The sequence below is a fragment of the Crassostrea angulata genome, chromosome 6 (genome assembly GCF_025612915.1).
Source record: "Crassostrea angulata isolate pt1a10 chromosome 6, ASM2561291v2, whole genome shotgun sequence".
Taxonomy (NCBI): domain Eukaryota; kingdom Metazoa; phylum Mollusca; class Bivalvia; order Ostreida; family Ostreidae; genus Magallana; species Magallana angulata.
In genome coordinates, this window is record NC_069116.1 from 58,151,857 (window position 1) to 58,173,058 (window position 21,202).

Consider the following 21,202-nt stretch of genomic DNA (forward strand, 5'->3'; position numbering starts at 1 on the left):
AAGTCTTGGTACAGGGTTAAGTAAAGTTGGATTTTTTGGGAGGAGAAAATCATTTATAAACTGTATAGAAATGACTTTCTTGGATATTGTATCAAATTCAGTAAAAAGTTCATTTTGAATAAGATCCTTTAAAGGGGTATGGTCACGATTTTGGTCAAAAACTATTTTTCCGATTTTAATATTTACAATGTCTCAGAAAGGCATTTTTAATAGGCAACCGACATTTGAGTGTCATTTGTTGAGTTATAAGCAAGTTACAGAGCTTGAAATTCTTGGCTATGTAAACAAAGCCTTTGTTTACATTTTGAACGTTGAAGTAAAAATTTCAGTTTTAAACCTAAAACGAATGTGTTAAACGTTAAGAACTGTTTATCTATGCTTAAAATAAATAAAAAGATAGACAAATAAGCTGGAAATTTTTTTTTTACTGGTATATTGAACCTATGTAACAAAAACAGGGCACGAGCCTTGTTTACATGTTAAAATATTGTGATCCCTGTATCTTGCTTATAACTCTACTAATGACTCTCAAATTTCATTTGATCATTAGAAATGCATTTCTAAGGCATTGTAAATAATAAAAACATAAAAACAAAATTTGACCAAAATTGTGACCATGCCCCTTTAACATTATCAGTGACATACCACCATGGTTCCTATGGTTGGTACGGCGACCAGGATGAAAGCTGCAGGAAAACAAAATATATTTACATTCATTACAATACAGGGGATGGGTGTGTTTGAAGGAAAATATGTATGTACTTTTATGAGAGAAACTTGGTTTAATTTTTGAAACATCTTGAACAGCTACACGAAGTTTTAGGAAGGCATGCAGGACAATGAGTACTTTTTTTCTGAACCCATTCTTAGATCAACTTTGTTTGTGCTGAATTTGATTGCTTCTACATGTAATTCTTGACAATTCTTTCTAGTCTTCTGAAAAAGTCAATAATATGTTTTACGGTGCGACCGTTGGGGCGAGCGCGCAGCATTTGATCAAATAATGAATTATGATAAATCAATAAAAATAAAAGTATCAACGTAACGTAAATGAATTTGAATGCAAAATAAAATATAAACACGCCTATTTTATCTTGTAAATTTTCATAAATCATAATTTTTAAGATTGTTTATTTATTTAAATACAATTTATCTCAGTTTTTACAATGTTGTTGAATAATAACGATTTTAACATAATGTTTATTGAGGTTTATTCCCTCTTTTCTTGCAGCAGACATTTTTCTTAAACTTACATATATAAAATTGACTTATCATAGAGTCCCCCCCCCCGTTTAAAAAATATATAATTTACGTATAAAAAAAATTGCTGATCAAATAAGAAAATCGGTTTTGGACCCCCCCCCCCCCCCCCCCCCCCCCCCGGGAGGATGTAATAAATGTGAAAAAAAAGATACCATTGAGCAGTTAAAGAGCTAAATGCATACTATGCACCCCCTTTTAAAAAACGTTCCTGGAAATTAATTACTGTAAATATATAGTGAATAAAATAAATGTGAGCATTCATCCAAATGAAAGCAAGTTACAACTGCATGTTTCCTATTTAATTAAAAAAAAATAGATATCCCCATTCTTTAACTTTGCAAGATTTTGAGAAGATTTTGGTATTTATATTCCAGCAGATTTACAATAACTACTTAGAGTAATTTCCCCTTATTGTGACGTCAAAGTTGACGTCGGTCAAGTGTCGCCTGTCTCTTTGAAAAAAACCCTGAAAAAAAAAACTAAGTGAAATATACTGTTTTGTTTACTTAAAAAGCATGATATTCATGAAATTACACAATTTATCTGTTTCTCAAAAGTTTAACTTTGATTCTCGCGAGAAGGAATCAAGTCTAGTGAGATCGTCCGACATTGATAAATTGCATTGTGGGTCGAAATTTACTGACTCCGAAAAATTCTGTGGGATCAATGTGCAAGAAATCGATTGTGACGTCACTCGAAGGAACGACAACTCTGTTAGTCTTATGTAATGGAATTATTTAATTTACAATGCATGATGTACATAGTCTTTTATCTTGTTCTCGTGAGAGTGTGAAATGGGAAACCATATTTACAGGGAATTACTGGGACGATTAAAACAAGGCATTACTGGTCCGATTTACTGAAGCCAAAAAAATCCGTTGAATGAATGTGCAACTAGTCCAAATTTTCTATTCACACACGCCTTGCCGGTAGAGCTCGCTTCGCGCCGGCGCGCAGCGACGGTGAGCTGTGCTCGCTAATAAGTTATCTGTATCCATTCAACAAAATTAAAATTGGAAAGATTTTTACTTTCATGTATGTATGGGTACAGGTGCCTTATTTGACTATAAACAGCAACATTTTGAAAACAGCTTTATCTCTTGAAACAGGGTAAAAAATCTGCAAAAACAAGGACATCAAACTAATGTTTAAATTGACCCTATGATAGTTTAGTTTCTCATTCACTGTCTATATTCAGTCAAATGCTGCAGCATTGATTAGTTTTACAGATATACTGAAAAGGGTCTTTACTCTACCTTCTGATTATAAGTTTTAAAAAAATTAAAATAAGTGATTCCCCCTTCTAAAATCTTGTAATAAACCCCCCCCCCCCCCCAATAATTCCTAGCTGTTGCATTTTGTTTTAAAGCAGAGAAACTCAATATCATTTTCTTTAATTCAGTCTTACTGAAGAGAACTCTGAAGATGGAATTGAAGAAGAGAAGTTTGAGTTCCTTCTTCCTGGAGGACTGGATGTCATGGCAGAAGAACTTCTCCCAGGCCAGTAGCTTGATCACCTTGATGCCTTGAATGGCCTCGTTGCATTTCTTGACTCTTTTGTCTGACTGAGCCTAAAATCAGAAACATATTTCTAGAATTGTAACCAGTTATTACAAATATATACTGTGGAATCATTTAAATTCATGGGGGCCAATTTTTGTGGATTATGACCTTTTTGCTGATTCGTGGGGATGTAATTTCGTGGATGCGTCGGTTACCGTTTCAGCAACAAAGATAACTCTTTCTAAAACTGTTTTCGTTGAGGATTAAAATTCGTGGGGGAGGGCTACCCACGAATACCACGAAAATTGAGCCACCACAAATTCTAATGATTCCACAGTATAATTAATATTGTTATACTTTCATGTTAAATACTGAAATCTGATTGGTTAAGACGCAGTTCATAATCCGTTTTATTACCCTCAGCGTTAGCAACGCACTTAGCAACGGGTAACATTATAAATTGTTACATGCGCGAAAATTATGCGCATATGGTTCTCTGTAGAATTCATGTTATTCCTATATAAAAGCAGTAAAATTTTCTTAAAAATTAAGATATTCAGTATAACAAAATAAATAGTACCTGTTTGGAAGGATAACAGTTGAAATTGACACCCCTCGAAAGCCATTGTCAACCTCCGCTTCGCGTCGGTTGACAATGGTTTTCTCGGGGTGTCAATTTCAACTGTTACCCTCACAAACAGGCACTATTTATATAATATAATCATATACAACCACAAACATGCCAGAGTGATTATACAGTTTTCTAAGATAGAGTGAGTATTCTATTTCAATTCAATACTCATTGTACACTAAAAACATGATTATATAAAGACATTTTCTTATGCATGTACCAATAGGTTTACAATGCACTAAGGGAAATAAAGCTGACTTAACTGTAAGCTTGAATTTGTTCGAAGCATATTGGCTTTTAACAGTTTTGCTGTGTGATTTTCAGTATTATATGAATGATTTTTCTCCCCACGTACCATGACTTTTTTCTGCATGTTGGACATTCCCTTGCCCACCAGATACTGTATGGGACCAGCCATCACCACCACTGACCCCCCGATCAGGGCTGTCCACCCCATCTTCATGTACATCAGCACCAGCGCTATGATAACCTGCAAAAAATACTCTTACATTGACACTCTAAACTAACTGTTATTCATCAAAATGTGTCTCAGTTCGTTCATTCAAACTCAAGATGGCTAAAGTTTTCATTGATATCCTTCACTATAAATCCTCAGTGAATTATGAAGAACAGTCTTTACCTATTACTCATTGATCAAAATCCACAAAGTATCATTGCAGCAAACGAGTAAAGCCTGGCAATTTTCAAAAATTGGTTCCCAATAATTTCAATGATTCTAGAGTATCATCAAAAATACTGAATAATAGAATTGACTTAACTTGCTCCTTGGATCATTAATTCTACACATGTCTTCACTGTGTGACAGACAAGTTCATAAACACCATCAAACTAACAACCCACAACTAACCCCGACAAGAATTAGCAATGATATGTAGCCATTTTTCCAGGTCCCCTGTTCCAGCACAGGTTAATTGGTAGTATGTGATCTGAATTCTATGCTTCTACCAACTCACTGTTAAGGGTACGCTCCAGACATAGTGAATGAAGAAGAACATCATCATCAGATTGGTGGCGTCCTGAGACATGTGGTTCAGAATCTGACCCATCGTCATCTGGCCCGAGTTGATGACCAGTCCCGAGAGGCGCAGGCCCTTGTTGTACACCATCGCCTACAGTCAACAGTCACACTAATATATTACACACCACTTCCCAATACACAACACATAACCCCTTTACAGACTAAAACAACTCATTCCAATATACAACACACAAATATCCCACACTCAAATACACAACACACTTCTATACAACACACTTATACACAACACACTTATATACAACACACTACTAATATGCAACACACTTGTATACAACATACTAATTCACCAATATACAACACTCAAATATACAGCATTCCACTCACTGAGGATTTAGGCAAATGCCAAATTTAATAAATGTCTTCTACCCAAATATTCAAATTATCAGCAGCTTCCTCTAAATTAGATATGTTGCTAAATGCCTGGCATTTATCGACATAATTACTAGTATGGACAAATTCAAATCCATGCTATATACTTGCTGCAAAATCAAATTCAGCCAAATAACGTACATGCTAAAGATATATAATATGTTTATAGTAATGAGCCCACTACCCTACTTCTAGAAGTTCTAGTACACTATGCTATAAATATATACAAAGAGTTAGATGCTTGCTCTTGCTCAGTACTTGTACTTTGATTATTTGGGGTTAATTCTGTGAAGTACAATGCATTAACAAATGCAGTGAATATGAAATTGTGATCATAGTTGGGTAAAATTATATAGATGAACATGTATAATGATATATTTTAAGATTTATATTTATCAAGCAGTGCCATAATAGATACCAGGAACCTTTAGAACAGTAAATGGCATGAAATATCAATCAACCACATTAAAAATTAGGAATGCTTTTTATGGTTCAGGGGTTTGAGAGGACTAAGATCAACTTCAATCTTGTGCAAATATTTCAAGTCATCACTTTTGTTTGCTTATGAACAACAACTAAATTTTCATTTTCTTCAGAAAGCAAGGTTATGAAAACTTTCTAAATAAAAAGAGACTATTTAATTAATTTTTGCCTAAGTACAGATTTTTTTAATTCAATCAAAAATCTTTATTTTATAATCTTGTTTGAAAAGCATAAAGTGATGTAACTTTTGAAGGAAGGTGGTTAGATGAGGAATAAAATACTAGTGTGATGTGTTATTATTATAATTCTCAAAGCTTGACCTAATCAGCAATTTGATTGGTTGTCCTAGAAACCCGACCTTAAGGTAATGATGGGTGGGAAGGGGTGAGAGACTGGTGGATTAGAGGCATACCTGTACAGCCACTTTTAAACTGGCTCCCATGTTAATAGAGAGAAATCCATAGTACTGGTGACATGCAGACTGTATTGCTGTGGTTAATACGAGTACAACAGCAATCACAAAACCATTGGAGAAAAACTCATGGCTAGTAACGTATGGGATATACAAATTCTGCAGAAAATAAAAAAATGCAACTATAAAAGCAAGCGTTGTACAGGTGAGAGCGTACCTGGATGGCCACCTTGAGTTTGGAGGCCTCGAGGATGACCAGGTTGTGGTGCTGCTGCCAGAGACTATTCTGTAGGATAGTCAGGACCAGCAGAGAGCTGGCCAGGACGTAGCCATTGGAGATAAACTCACTGAGAGTCACATAGATATTAATGGTCTACAATGAAATCATCAAATCATGCAGGTTATCGCCCTACTGACGGATATGGTTCTTTCCTCTCATTAGAATTTATCTATTCAACTCCATAGCAGGATATAGTTTTTATCAGGATTTTAATATCAATTATCTAAGATATATTTGAACATTTTTACCCTTCAATAGTCACACCTGGAAAAAACTGTAATGCAAATGCAACTTGACATATGTGTAATCATGCATAACCAAACCAAATTGGATTTAACATTATCGCATGAATTTCTGTCATAAGGTGGTATGGGATACCTCCATGTTGTAACGTATTATTTATAGAAATAAACAATAAAAAAAAAGAGTATTCTATAAATAGTTTCTTTACCAGAATAGCTACCTATCAGCGTAGTGGGTTAGAAGTTTCACTACGGATCTGTAAATCAAGAGTTCAAATTCCACTAAAGCTTTTAACATTTTTACTTTTCAAATACTTTTAAAACATTTTTTTTGGTAAAATCTTATAAATATTAAAAATTCTAAACCAGTGAAAGCATTTTATTTATAATGTACTTAAATCCTCATTAATATCGACAGATGTCGCATACCACCTTAATTTTATTACATTTGATACTAATACTGGCTTGGTTATATGGTATTTTAGAATATTTTTTTTTATGACAGACTAATTTTGATCAGTCTTCCTATTGACAGCTTGAGGTATAATGATTACCATATTTGAAGGAGTGGTCATGTCAATGGATTGATTGTAGAGGGAGACCATGGAGGAGGAGTTGTATGGGATGATAGAAACCGTAGACGGAGAAGTTCCAAGTGGGCTGCCATTGGTCGGATTGCTACCCTCCTTGACCTTGACCTGAGCATATGCATAATTAATGATCAGCTCAATACACCAAGGTCCGACAAACTGAATGATGTCCCCGAAAAATCTCAAAAAGCCGGCCAGGCAAAGATTCTTCCAGAACACTCGAAGGTACACTTTGTGGAAGTTCAGCTTTTTGCCATTCTTTTGACATTTCTCCTGCAAGAAGAGTCAGAAGAGTAAGTGTTAAATGAAGAAATTGAACATAACTTTAAACTTATACATTGAAGAATAGGGAGTCTTTAGTAATAAATTATCAAACAATCAAACATAAAAAAGATTCATTCCAATATCATAAAGATACATAAACCTACTCTGTCCAAACTGTCAGATGTCTGTGGGTGTGTGTGTCAGATGTATGTGGATATGTTGTGTATTTGATATCCATAGCATATCCATATTAAGATATATGTTTGTATTATTATGAGCAATAACCTTAGCCCAAGACAAGATGGATTATAGTACTTACCAATTCATCATCAAACACAGCCTTGAATTTTTTATACACAGATTCGACTTGAATATCCTGAAAATAAATCATTCCATATTTAACAAATAGAACTGATTGGTCGAAAAATTCTGTCAATAATTCATGAGGACAATTTTAAAGGACACTTTACTGCATGTACTAAATAAAGTAGGTCCCTTCTGTCAGCATTGATTCTTTTTCATATTTTAATGTTATCTATATAAGATAAAAAATGTCAAATGATAAGATAGAAAAAATATTTTTACTTTTCATGGAATCATCAGCATAAAATTGGAATGAAAACTCTAGTGTCAATTTGCTTTGCATGCTGATGCAGTATTCCGACCTATGTATTTTTATGTTGATGCATCCATCCAAAGAGGAGATATTAGAATTGATCATTTCTAAAATCAAACTCAAAGTAAAAAGGCCACCAATTTTCTAACAACAATTTAAAAGGGGAGTAAAAGGTCACTTACAATAGAATCATTCGTTGACCAACATTTTAATTGAACAAAAGAAAGATCAATAGAACAAATTTACTTAACCATTCAAACTTAAAGTCTCTCACTTAAAAAAAAAATAGAATTTATTTCTAGAACTATTCCAAAATAAATTTGTATTGTATATCATGCATGTTCTTTATCAAATAATTTACAAAGTTTTTAATGTTGAGGGAATCAAAATATTCAGACATACATAAGGTAAAATCGTTAATTACAAAGCTATAGCAATATCCTTAATTGTCTCTTGAAGTCTCCAAAAAAAAAAAAAAATAATAATAATGGTACATGTACAATATTATTACATATTGCATCAATACCTAATTAAATGTACACGGGTAATCAATATGAATAGCTTGATTTTTTACTGTTTTTTTTCTTCTTACAATATATATTTGTGTGAAAGGTTTAATGTAATTCATTCATATAAAAGATAATTACATATATTTCTATATTTACTGAACACTACAGTCAATAATTATTTCTTTCCTAAAACTTAATCTTAGGATGCTGACACCTAGACCGGTGGTAATGCAATACCAATATAGCTTGATTAACTTTCTGATTTTGTTGAGGTGAGCTCAAAATTAAAAGCATATTTTTTCCTCAGATTTGATTTATTTTCATTACATCACACATGTTATGGAGTATTTTCTTTGTTCATTATTTGTGAGCAGCAGGACATAAATGTGTTCTTAATAGGATTTTTTCTGGTAAGTTGTTTCATTTTCATTCCATTAAATATAAAAGGCAAACTAAATCAAAATACTGATCTTTTCCTGCAACAAATCTTCCATACGAGAGAAATTTAAATATCAATAAAACCTTTAGATTAAAATGATTTATCTGAGGTAAAAGGGAAACATTGGAGTGCAGTTCTTAATATGAATAGTTATCGGTTGATAACTTGATATTCAGACAATGTACTTTTAAATGGAACCAGGAAAGTATTAGTGCCTCTCCTCAATCTTCTTCAAAAAAAAGGCGCCTGCCCAACAGACCAAACTACAAATGTCACCTGTTACAATTCATGTAGCTTTAAGGTAAATGTTATCAGGTGTGTAAAGGGTTCTTCAGGTAAAGAGCAGATCCTGTATTAAGATATGCACCATCCCACAGATCAGTTACCTCCACCCCAAACCTTCCAAATAAACTAACAAAAAATGCAGGTCCACTAAATCAAAGTACTGGTACTTAAAGTTCAGCTTTAAGTTGACCTTGCTACGATTCTTCAATACAATTGAACTAATAATAATAAAATCAATTTAAGATTCTCCAGAACTCTATTTGTTGATAAGTGCAACAAATACAGACAGAGTTGAATGCTGATATAATTATTTTTCAAATTTGTACATGAAATATTTTAATATCAATACCTTTCATTAGACTAAGACCAATGACTTAGACAGACCTTGTTTATTCTTAACTACATTCTAATTAACTAATTGAAGCACATGGCTCAGTGGTCATGGGTGTTAAGCCAGTTACCGAAAGGTCGATGGTTTAAACCCCACTGCTGTCACTTGATGTTGTGTGTTTTGCACTTAGACAAGGTACTTTATCTACATTGTCTCAGTCCATCCAGCTAAAATTGGGTACCGGCATACGCTGCGGGTTAACCTGAGATGGACAGGTGTCCCATCCAGGGGAAGTCGATGACTCTCATCTGCTTAACACCACGGACACCGGGGATAAGCACCGGCCTTATGCTCCTTCATGGCACAGAGAAGGATTTCACTAACATTTTGATTAAGGGGGTATGGGACACCTCCATATTGTGATGTACTTCCTATTGAATTAAACAATAAAATAAAGAACTAGAGCAAAGCTCGTTGCAAAGCAACGAGTGGGTTTTCCGCTAATGTCGAAAGCAACGCTAGAAGTACGTCTAAGAAGCAGAGTTCTTAATCTAGTAACAAAGAAACCTAAGTACAAAAAGATAAAAAAAAATCGAATGATTCTTGGTACAACTTAACATGATCCGAATGTTTGTAAGTACGACTTAACCAAAAACCCTTAACCATTTCTAGAACGACTTAACAAAAAAAACCAATGTGTTTAAGTACGACTTAACAAATTTGACTTCATTTTAGGTACAAGTTTACTTTACCTGGAACTAACATCTTTTTTCTTAACCCAGAATGCAAAATTAAAATTTATGTAAAAAATCAATTTTGTTTAAAACATAATTCTGAGCAACTTTTCCTCTTCACTGCTTTTCAAAAGGTTGACCTTTCGTACTGTGTGCTCATTGCGTCATTAATTGTCAGAAACTTATCGATGTTAAGTTTACTTTACTGTACTTCTGTGAATATTTTCTATGTAAAATTACTATGAACCAGACAACATTGAAATGGTGAACATTTCAAAGGGCCCCGGTTATGTTATTTCAGAGAATTCTGCTTTGACCTTGACCTATAACTTGAAATTTTTCCAGCTGGCATAGAACTTTTAATTCAATTTCATTCCCCCTAACATACATGCATTTTTGTTCAATCTGACCAAGATTAAGCATATTTGGAAAATAATCTACTATTTAAAACTAATTTTAAAAAGATCTGCTATGACCTTCACATTGACAGACTTGGTTCAAGGTCACCGCACGCCATTTACCAATAAACTCTGTAAAGGTAAAATATTAGCCAAATAGGGGCTAAAAGGAGAGTATATCTATGCTCTTAAAATATGGATTTTTGTCTGATATGACCTTGACTCTTCATCTACAAATATCATTCGAGGTCATTGCATACATTTTGAACAAAGGCATCATGTGGGTAAAGTATGAGGCTGAATGGAGCAAAGGGAGAGAAGATATACTCCGGACAAGGATTTTTAAAAATATAATTCTGATATGACCTTCACAGTTTCTTTTCACTGAAAATAGGTTCAAGGTCACTACACACCCTTTCACCCTTTACTCAAAAGCTCTGCTTATGTGAAGTCTGAGCCAAATAGGGGTTAGTAGAAATTATATATGCTCTCAAAAAAGGATTTTTGCATGATCCGATATGATCTTCACCCGTTACCTAGATATTTCATGCAAGGTCACTGCACATCGTTTAACCATAGAGACACTCTGTGAGTATTAGCCAGATTGGACCAAAGGGAAAAAAGATATGCCCCAGACAAGGATTTTATATATATAATTCTGCTATGACCTTAACCTTATACCTAAAAACATGGTTCAAGGTCACTGCACATCCTTCAACCAAAGGAACCCTGTGGATGAGGTATGAGCCAGATTGGGCCAAGGGGAGAGAAGCTATGCTCCTGTCAAGCCATCTCGGATGGACAGACCGACAAATTGATCACTAGAAGGCGCCCGCATAAACATGCCTTTTTATCTAAAATAGTATCCATGCTATCTGCCCATGGTGAAGAGTCATCAAAACCATTCATTAGCAGAATTTGATTTCCCTCCTTTTTAAGGTGGTATGGGACATCTGTCGATATTAATGTGGATTAAAGTACTATATAATTGAAAACTTTTCACCGGTTTAGAATTTTCAAATTTTACAATATTTAACCAAAAAATAGCTTTTAAAAATATTTGAAAAGGTAAAAATTGTAAAAACCCCAACGGGATTCGAACTCATGACTTACAGGTTCCTAGTAAACCCTCTAACCCACTGTGCTAAGGAGTTAGGTGACCATTTTTGAGAAGAAACTACATGTACTTATATAATTACACTTTATTTTATTGTTTATTTCGATAAACAATACGTCACAACATGGAAGTGTCCCATATCACCTTAAACTCGGAACACCTCTGACCTAATAAGATCTCCGCATTAAATACAAAGTTTGATTTAACTCTAATTTGTTTATCATCAAGAAATTCTGCATCGCTGACAAATAAAGTTTTCTTCTGTATAATGAAATACCAATTAACTGACTATTCGGACAATAGCAAGTTTATTGTCCCATTCCACAGCAACTATTTCCCTTGGCTTTGCCTCATTAAATATTTGCTGTCTTGGGGGACAATAAACTTGCTATTGTCCTCATACCCAGTAAATACTAAATAGGCATATAATATCCCATCCACCTACATTTCATGTTATATAACCTCCCGTTTGTAACCTTCAATTTCACTGTAAAGTCAACATATCTGTCATAGCCGCAAGTTTCACAATTTATTTCTGCTTCTCATGTACTTAAAATTAGGGGCCTTAATATTGCTTACCGATTCCAACAAGAGACATCCCTCTAACTATTGATAATCATTAAAATTCATTTCATGAATCTACGCAACAATGATAAACCTTCAAGTACAGTCACTCTCAATTTTACAAAAATATTGACGGTACTTTATCCAAAACTGTTCCTTGTATCTTTAACTTAGTACACTAACATTTTTATGAAAAGACGGTTTGTCTTAGAATAAGAAAGCTAAAGCAATTCTGAGAAAAAGAATACCATATATTGCCAATTCCATTGAGGTTTAATAAAAATATGGCCATTTAAGTGAACCCACCATTTCCAATTTCCTTTAGTAAACACAGATTTACAGGGTCCTCCATAGTAAAACATCTAGAGGTCAACTTTTGTTCAACCACCTTTAAAAAGAAACCTTATTCAATACAACATATGCCTACATGATATAATCATGATAAAAGCTTCACATCACTTAGAAATACCCTTACATGTATACCCCCCATCCCCCAATCTTTTGATTTTCATAAAAAGTCATGGTTTGAAATGTTTTACCTAATTTTATGAAACATGTGGCAATTTCCTTGAGTCATTTCTCACACATATTTGAAAACAATCATCAATGATTCTAAAATGTGATCTTTATTTGTTTATTGTATGATTTGTACCATTTTAATTAACAAATAGACAGCTGTCCTGCTTGTGATTTCTTGTTTTCATGAAAAAAGTAAGCTAACAATCATATTTAGTGAATATCTAATCTATTCTGATTTCTAGTCTTCTTCTAACCATGCTAAAACAGTAAGTTACAACCTACAAGTTAGACATCTGCCTTAAATTAGAATTAAATTCAAACACACCCAGGTAGCTGGAGACAGAGTAATGTTCAAATTTGACATGTTTCTCTACTTTTTTATGCATATATACCTTAGAAAGGTAGAAATAGGTTGTTTCTTGTTCATTTCAAAAGTAATTATCATAGCAGATGTTATTTCAAAGTCAAATGTACATTTACATATCCTATATGTAATCTTAATGCAGACAATTAAATAGAGGGGGGGGGGGGTTTCAATTATGTAAACACATCTAAATATCTTTATGAAATAAAAAATAAAGGAAACATAATTGTATACTTTTATTGAAAAACAAATTTTCACAGCAATTATGAATTTCTTTAAACAGCCTTAATTTTGTTTTCATAATTTCTTATCAAACACAAACCACAACATGGCATGATGCTTTCTTCAAGTTCCATTATTGTTCATGCATTATCGGATTTAATTTGAATTACCAGTAAATAGTCTGTAGAACACAAGGAATATGCATGTGGATAGAGGTGACAGGTTAATCTCAGGAGCTGACCCACAAGAATCAACAGGTACCGGTAAAAGCCATGTGGTAACAAGAGTCTGTTTTGAGCTGAAATAAATAAAAAAAATAATTAGCTGTGTTTACATACATGTACTAGTAATAGCTGTGTTTACATTAACATATGCATAGTATTTCTGTAAAAAATACACTGACCATCCAGTGTAATAAGTATGACATATCCCAATACATGACATAACATTTAGGCAGTACAAGATCAAAAATTTGCATATCAAGTCATAATATAATATTAAAAAATTTTCATAGGTATAAACACTTATCAAATTGAGAAAGAGAGAGTCGAGTTTGAGAGAGAGAGTTTATTACCGTACTTGTAGTGCAACAGTCAATATTTCAATTCGTAAATTACAAACGAATATTACCCACCGAACAGCGTCAAAGTACATGTACTGGTATTAGCTTCTGGTATACCATTTTTTATCAATTCTACTGTGTATTTTTTGTTTGCAAATAAATTTAGCGAGGGTTTTTGTTTATTTTCTTATAAATTACATGTTTTAAAAATAATACTACGTGTAATAAGCATAAAACATGTATGAGTAAACTTAATGAAGAATTTTTAATAGATTATTTTTCAAAGAATGTGGTACATTACATGTATGTCAATCTTTATAAAACTAGCGTATATTTCGTGCGCCATAAATTGCAAGTTTTTTGTAAATATCATTTACTTGCATGATAGGTATATATGGTCTAACCAAAATTTTCTTCATAAAGCTACAGCTGTATGTACCATATATATGTTTTGTCACAAGTATACATTTTAAAAAAAAATACCCAAATTCCAACAGTTTAAATAAACTCAACTCATTCTCTGATAAGTTCATTGTGTTTTGTGCGTGCATATCTTATTTGTCTGCTGCAACAGCAGCCAATCAGCGGTAAGCTGAATCCACAAAAAGAAAGTTTGTGTTTTAGGAGCGGGTAAATTGTTTATGCGACACTGTCAAGAAAACCACACCAAATAATAACAAGAAACATAAATATTCACTTAAATGTATTCTGTTGTAAAGTAAAGGTTTTTAACACTTATTGCATCTTGCAAAACATGTGATGACCTTAATCATCTGTCATATATCTGATATACATGTATATGTAAAAGATGGGAGAAATAACAACAGAACAAAGTGGGATTCGAACCTGGCCCTCTGAATCTCTAGTCAAGTGCTCTACCAACTGAGCTACATGTATCTGGCACCGGTATTCAAACCAGTCTGACCGTCACATTCCTCCCCCTTAAATGATCTTCACCCTCGAAGATCATCCCTGGCAGGATCGAGTTAACCTGTTAGTTCCAGGGGTTGGTCACAACACCAATATTGTAACAGGATGGGAGAAATAATGAAGGGATTTGAACCTGGGCCCCCTGAATCTCTAGTCAGGTGCTCTACCAACTGAGCTATCTGGCACTGGTATTCAAACCGGTCTGATCGTCACATATATAAAGAATTATTTTAAACAATGTTGTTCAATTAAAAATAACACTCGCAACCTTCAGTTTTTGTCTGTAATTAATCAATATTGGCGTGCGATCAGTTCTCGCCGAGTACCATTTCTCACCAGTGCATTGTTACGTCATTTTATCAACACATAAAATTATATACGAAAATATGATGTAACAGTGCACCAGCGAGAAATGGTCCTCGGCGAGAACTGCTCGCACGCCAGTACTGCCAGTAGTCAGATTAAAAAAAGAGAATAAAAAATTACATTTAAAACATTAACAAGGACAATTTAAGTACACATCATAACTGCTAAACAAGAAAAATTATGTGAACTGGTAGAATGGTAGGCATAGTTCTAACTTGTAACCTACATGTACAAGTACATGTACCGGGTACCCGTTGGTCTGCTAAACCTCTTTAATGATACAATGATCGGCATCATAAAGATATTAAAGTCATGTTTTAACTCTGAAGTCTGAAGTATACAATTTTATTTACTTGAAGTTATGTCTACAGGGTATTCATGACTACATTTGGAGTCCTCTGCACAAGAATATATGATATGTTTCTAATTAGACCCTGCTTTGAATTTTGAGTTGAAAATTCACAATCTGTTATTTTTTTAAATAGATAAATTCAGTTACCCTTTCCAGTCCCCCATGAACCTCGAGCGAGTCTAAACACCCATGAAACATGTAAAAATTACACGTTATTAAACAAACACCCACACCATAACAAAAACATCTAACAGTGTGCACGTACTTACATGTACATCTATACTATATACTAAATTTTAACCAGTTAACAAGAAACTTTAAAAGTAGTAAAAGCCTCACCTTCTTCAGTAACATCCACATAAATCACACACTTTAATGTCCATCTTTTCTCCTTTATTACTCGTAGCTTATCAACGGCTGATCGTCGACAGAAGTGTGGCTGTCAGAATTTCCTCGTAAACGATTCACACGAGAAAAATATCCTCCTTAAACAAATATGTAGTATTGTTCCCTGTGCATGTTCATATGTTTCACAGCAAATTGAAAATGCATGTGTACACCGAAAGAATACACAACTTCTCTTCTGCATTACGGCTCTCTCTTTTCTACAATGCCGTTCGTTACTGTTTACATTCGGCGCGCGCGCGCGGGGGTCACAAACAGGGGCGCCCCGACAAATAGTTGCACATAGAACGTTTAAATAATGTGTGTTCATTGAATTCATAAATGATATAGATGAAAAAAATGAAATTGAATCACAACAATTTATCTAAGACGCAACACAACGTAATGCAGTAAATGCCTGGGCCTTAATGTGGCATTTGTTCGCTTGTGTGTCTATGTAGACATATTAACTCGTTCACGTACGATTCTCACATATTTGTTTTATGAAATTTGAAAACAAATATAGGACAGATCTTGTTTAATTTGATACCAAATGACATTATTTAATATATTAACAATAACTAAATTAATTTTTTCTCATAAAATGATAACGATTTTTGCTATCAGAAAAATACGTGTATGAGCTGCTGACCCCTAATTATAGGGGCCAGCCCTTTTTTATTAATTTTAAATGAAAGCTCTCGTTATTCTAAACAACTTTTGTTCTATATGTATTAACAAAATATTTTTAGTTTAAAGGTTATAATACAAAAAGCAACAAAATTTCAGCCCCGAAAAAATCTTAAACTTTGGCGACAAATAGCTCAAAAACTAACAAAGAAATTACCAAAATTTTCATGCCAGCAAAATTATAAAATGTTACCGACAATTTCGCCAAATTTCATGCATCTATCATCTGTAGTTCCCGAGATCAACTCTGGACAAAAGACCCCCCAATTTTCAATTAAAGGGCAATAACTCATAACCGGAAGTAAATTTTAAAAATTTGAAAAAAACGTCTAGAGATATTAATATCATCTACATACCCTGAAAGTTTCATAGCAATCAGACAAAAAATGTTCGAGAAATCTCGTGCACAAAATTTGCGGGAAAAAAAAAAAAATAATAATAAGAAACAGTAGAATAACAGAAGGGTTTTCCGTTGAAAAACGGAAAACCCTAATAATTTTACACATGTTTTCTTTTCTAAAACTCTTATCTAACAGCATAGTGCAATGAGTTAGAGCATTAACTACGAATCCATAAGTCAAGAGTTCGAATTCCACTAGGGTTTTTATTTTTTTTACCTTTCCAAATATTTTAAAACATATTTTTTGATCAAATATTGTAAAATTGTAAAATTCTAAGTCAGTGAAAGTATAATAATGATTGATCATAATGTACATATATTCACATTTATTTAATAAGTATCAACAGGTGTCCCATACCACCTCAAAGACAATTCATATTAATTTTAATCACCAACTATCAACTTGTGTTGTAAGACGGAATGATAAATGTTAGATTTTACTGGGGTCTTAAATGTAGCCTCTGAAGTTCATGTAAAATAATCATAAGAATTAGGAACCACGGGCTAATGATAGAACTTGTCAAGATGCTTCACCTATAACGTTTATTTTGCTGAAATATTTAAACATAATCATCAAAATGTTTTCTATCATGAAATAAACAGATCGCTAGAGTTTGTAGATAAGATCTTGTTCTAAAATCCAATCTCCACTTCGCTAAATGTTCCTATACTTGACCTCTGTCACGGAAACTTATCGACACCCTGTCTCTCCGAGACATCTTCTGTGTAACTTCGATGATCTAATTTTACTGAAACACATGGTCTAAGCAAAGTTCACATGCACTTTATCTCCCCATGGCTACTTCTTCACCGTTCTAATCTGTCAACTGTCCTATCTCCAATACAATGGGAGTGGCAATTCTTGATGTGAAAGAGTGTCAATAGGTGACTCCTAAAAGTTTTGTACAGTATTGTCCCAAGACAACAAGAAAAACACATGTAATTGGCAAAAAGTAATAAAAATGTTATTAAATATTTTGTTTTATATCATACAACAAACAAATGGACTTGCTGTCCTAGGTTTACTTGTATCTCACAAACTCTTGGAGTTCATTTTATGGAACACTTTCATCATTATTTTTTACAGAAAACTGATAGAATATCCTCAATATTGGAAACTTGTAATCAATGTGCATTCACATATATTTGATTTATGAATTATGGGCATCTCACTGCTTTTAAATACACAAACTTAAGGTTAATTTTTAGGGTACTGGTACATGAATATTTGATGGGATCGATTTCTCTTGCCGATTTATACGAGTAGATTATGGAAATTGAAAAGGGTCTAGTATCAATAATCAATTTTACAGTACTACAAATGTATTAAAAGATTATTCATATAAATTATAGATTCATTTGGGTCATTTGTCAGCAACTGTCATAAAATCTTTCCAAACCATGGGAGGACAACTTTGATCCTTATCCAAAATAATCAATAAATTTGTTGATCAAGATGACTGATAACATAAATTATGATTTAAATAACTTTTGAAGTTTTTGAAACTTTTTCAGGGCAAATATCAAGTAAAAACAGTCATATTGACACCAGTGATAAGCCTTCAGATCAAGCTACAATTTTACACCCAATTGACCAAAAAATACACATTATTGTGAATCCTAATATGCCAAATTACATCACTTTTTTCCCTTGGCATTTGAATCTATAATACATGTTACAGTAGATGTTCGTTGCAAAACTGTAACAAATTTCCCCAATTTAGTTTTCATCAGGACATAGTTTAGGATTGAACTTAGTTTATTACTGAGTTTAAAAGGTATATTTTAAACACTAAAAAGGCCTCCAAATTTTTTTTTTTCAAATCTTTAGATGTAAAAAAGTCCCCTAGGAATAATAAATAATTATCTTTTAATCTTTTTGCCTATTGGTGCTGCATTTATATTTTGATACATGTTATATACTACCGCTAGTATTTTTAGGACAAATGTAACAACACATTTTGGTGTCTGTCCACACAAAAAAAAAACATGAAAAAGGTGTAAGCTGCAATTAAGCATCAGTTTCAAGACTTTCAGAGTAAAATCTAATCATAATTAATTTCATTTCCAAACAAATAAACATAAGACTTGTGTTTAATATGTTTTGTGTCCTGTAAAATTCATATCTTGTTGATAGGATGCTAAGAACTACATGTAGATACAGTTTCAGTCATACAGTGTATTTTGCCCTCTTTTAGAGTGATTATTGAAAAATATCACAAAAGATTGAAATGTAACATTCATTTATACAAGAATACCCATAAACTAAGAATCTATAAAGTGATACCCGATTAGACTTTCACAAGGATAATTCTGACATCATAAACAATGCATTTTCCTGTAATTTTCATAAAACTGAGCAGAAGACACCAATTCCTCAGTGGGGTTTTTTAATAGAAAACTATGTCCGCAGCTGTCGCCCACAATGATACTCGCATTATAACTTTATCATGTGATATCACATAAAATATATTAATCATGTTAATTTTGTGGTGGGCAACGGCTGTGGACACATTTTCCTTTTTAAAAATTTATGAGAAAATGTGCCATTTCTCATCATTTTTAACTAACTAAGTCTTAAAAATATGCCAAAATATTGCAGTCATAATTACTTTTTGAAACACGATAAAAGTGTATATTGTATTGTACACACATATTCAAGATAATATATGTGTATTTTCATGAGATTTAAAGAAATTTTGAATTTTAGGGCATATATTGAAAGAAACTGTACCTTGTTTTCTGCATGTCATTGACTTATATTACAGTATGTTTCATTATGTTTAATGTTCTAGAACACAGCTTTAGATTAATAACAGGCAGCCCAATAAGCATCTCCAAGCACTATAAAGTATGATACTTTAAAAAAACTCAAACCTTTGGTAATTTTCCTAGATGCTCTTGTTCATAAGGTGTTTTGTAACCATCAACAAGGAAACCATTCAGCCACCAAAAGGTGACTTTGGATAAAAAATTGACATGCTTGTAGACAAACTTGCTTCCTCCAAGATCGGATGGACTTTTTGCTGGCACAGGATTCTTGAAGAATGCATACTTCTGTAAATCAAAGATTATAAAGATATATTTCTATCAAAATTAGTTCTTGTTATAACAATACCAAGTTGGTAAAATAAATGACAAGGTAAATGGATATGCACCAATCTAAAGGGGGGGGGGGTCAGGGAATCCCCCCCCCACCAAACTCCTGAAAAATTCAAACTTCTTATATTTACCATGTTTACATAGTAAAATTTTTATAAGTAGGCCTCCCTTTGAAAAATTTTCTGGTGCAAGGTGTAATGAAGAGGGCTGTAGTAAAATAAGAATTCTTACCTGAACCCTGAGGACGTTGACCTCAACACCAAATAAAATCACATACAGCGCAACATCAGTCCATGTTAACAACACTCTAACATGAGCAGAGGTTGTACCATTCTGATACAGAGAAATACCTTTCAGGATTTTGATTGGCAACACTGATAGCCAGTAGGCTAAAATAATAAGTAAAAATCTTGGTGAATTCCACTGTTCTATATTGTGATAAAATACAAGACTGAGAATGGTTGCAATGAGGGCGATGATGGGTGGGATAAACACATGGAAATTCACAGTGTCTGGATCTCGGGCATCTGACATGAACCCTTCAGATATCTCAGTCACAATGACAATAATTAGAAATAACGAACACGTCCACCGTACGTTGTGTCCTCTGAAATGCACCCACGTTGTAGCATTGTAGTACTTGGATTTGCACCAAACTATTAGTATAAATAAACTAACAAGCACAAATATTGCATGTGGCACGATATTCAGAACATCTACAAAACATTCATTTTTCACAACACCCTCAGCAACACTCCTCGCTCTGTGTTTTGATCCGCAAAACGACATGTTCGCTGTCCTTATGAGTTTGAGGGATGCCTGAAATGTATATAACGGGAGGTCGTCACGCTCGTTAAATAGAGGTCAGATTGCATAATAACCAGGTAACCGATTGAACGACCCATAAAATAACCCCTGTTAGCCAGCGACAGAAATTGCCGAACAACACCTTTTCTTGTCTACCGGCGACTTCCGCTAAATAAATAAATAGTTTTCACCGAAATGTTCACAAAAAATTCAGTGGTTCATGTTTAGAAGGAAAAACATTATTGAAAATTAATTTCAATAATTATAATTAAAGGTTTTTTCTTAAATAGCATATAAACCATGATATAAATCCAGGAGATATTCATCCGCATTGATTAGATAATTCGGTGTTATTTGAGTTTTGTGGTAGATGATTTTTATAATTAATAGATAAGATATGAATAATAAAAAATG

At 33.4% G+C, this 21,202-nt stretch overlaps 1 protein-coding gene across 2 annotated transcripts in view; it reads right to left on the reverse strand.

The window, feature by feature from the left end:
* LOC128187806 (ATP-binding cassette sub-family C member 9-like) overlaps window positions 1-20,952 on the reverse strand; it is a 39,370-nt gene extending 18,418 nt beyond the window's left edge. Inside the window, exons 1-9 of one of the 2 annotated variants that reach the window (XM_052858410.1) lie at window positions 20,213-20,952; window positions 19,757-19,936; window positions 7,417-7,473; window positions 6,798-7,106; window positions 5,722-5,880; window positions 4,372-4,527; window positions 3,753-3,887; window positions 2,672-2,834; window positions 646-686 (exon numbers count right to left, since the gene is read on the reverse strand). In XM_052858410.1, the coding sequence (XP_052714370.1) occupies window positions 646-686; window positions 2,672-2,834; window positions 3,753-3,887; window positions 4,372-4,527; window positions 5,722-5,880; window positions 6,798-7,106; window positions 7,417-7,473; window positions 19,757-19,936; window positions 20,213-20,770 (1,758 nt within the window). In that variant the 5' untranslated portion in view covers window positions 20,771-20,952. Of the gene's footprint in view, window positions 1-645; window positions 687-2,671; window positions 2,835-3,752; window positions 3,888-4,371; window positions 4,528-5,721; window positions 5,881-5,938; window positions 6,095-6,797; window positions 7,107-7,416; window positions 7,474-19,756; window positions 19,937-20,212 lie in introns of both variants that reach the window. The other variant, XM_052858411.1, reaches the window with a different exon arrangement.
* Window positions 20,953-21,202: the final 250 nt, after the last annotated feature.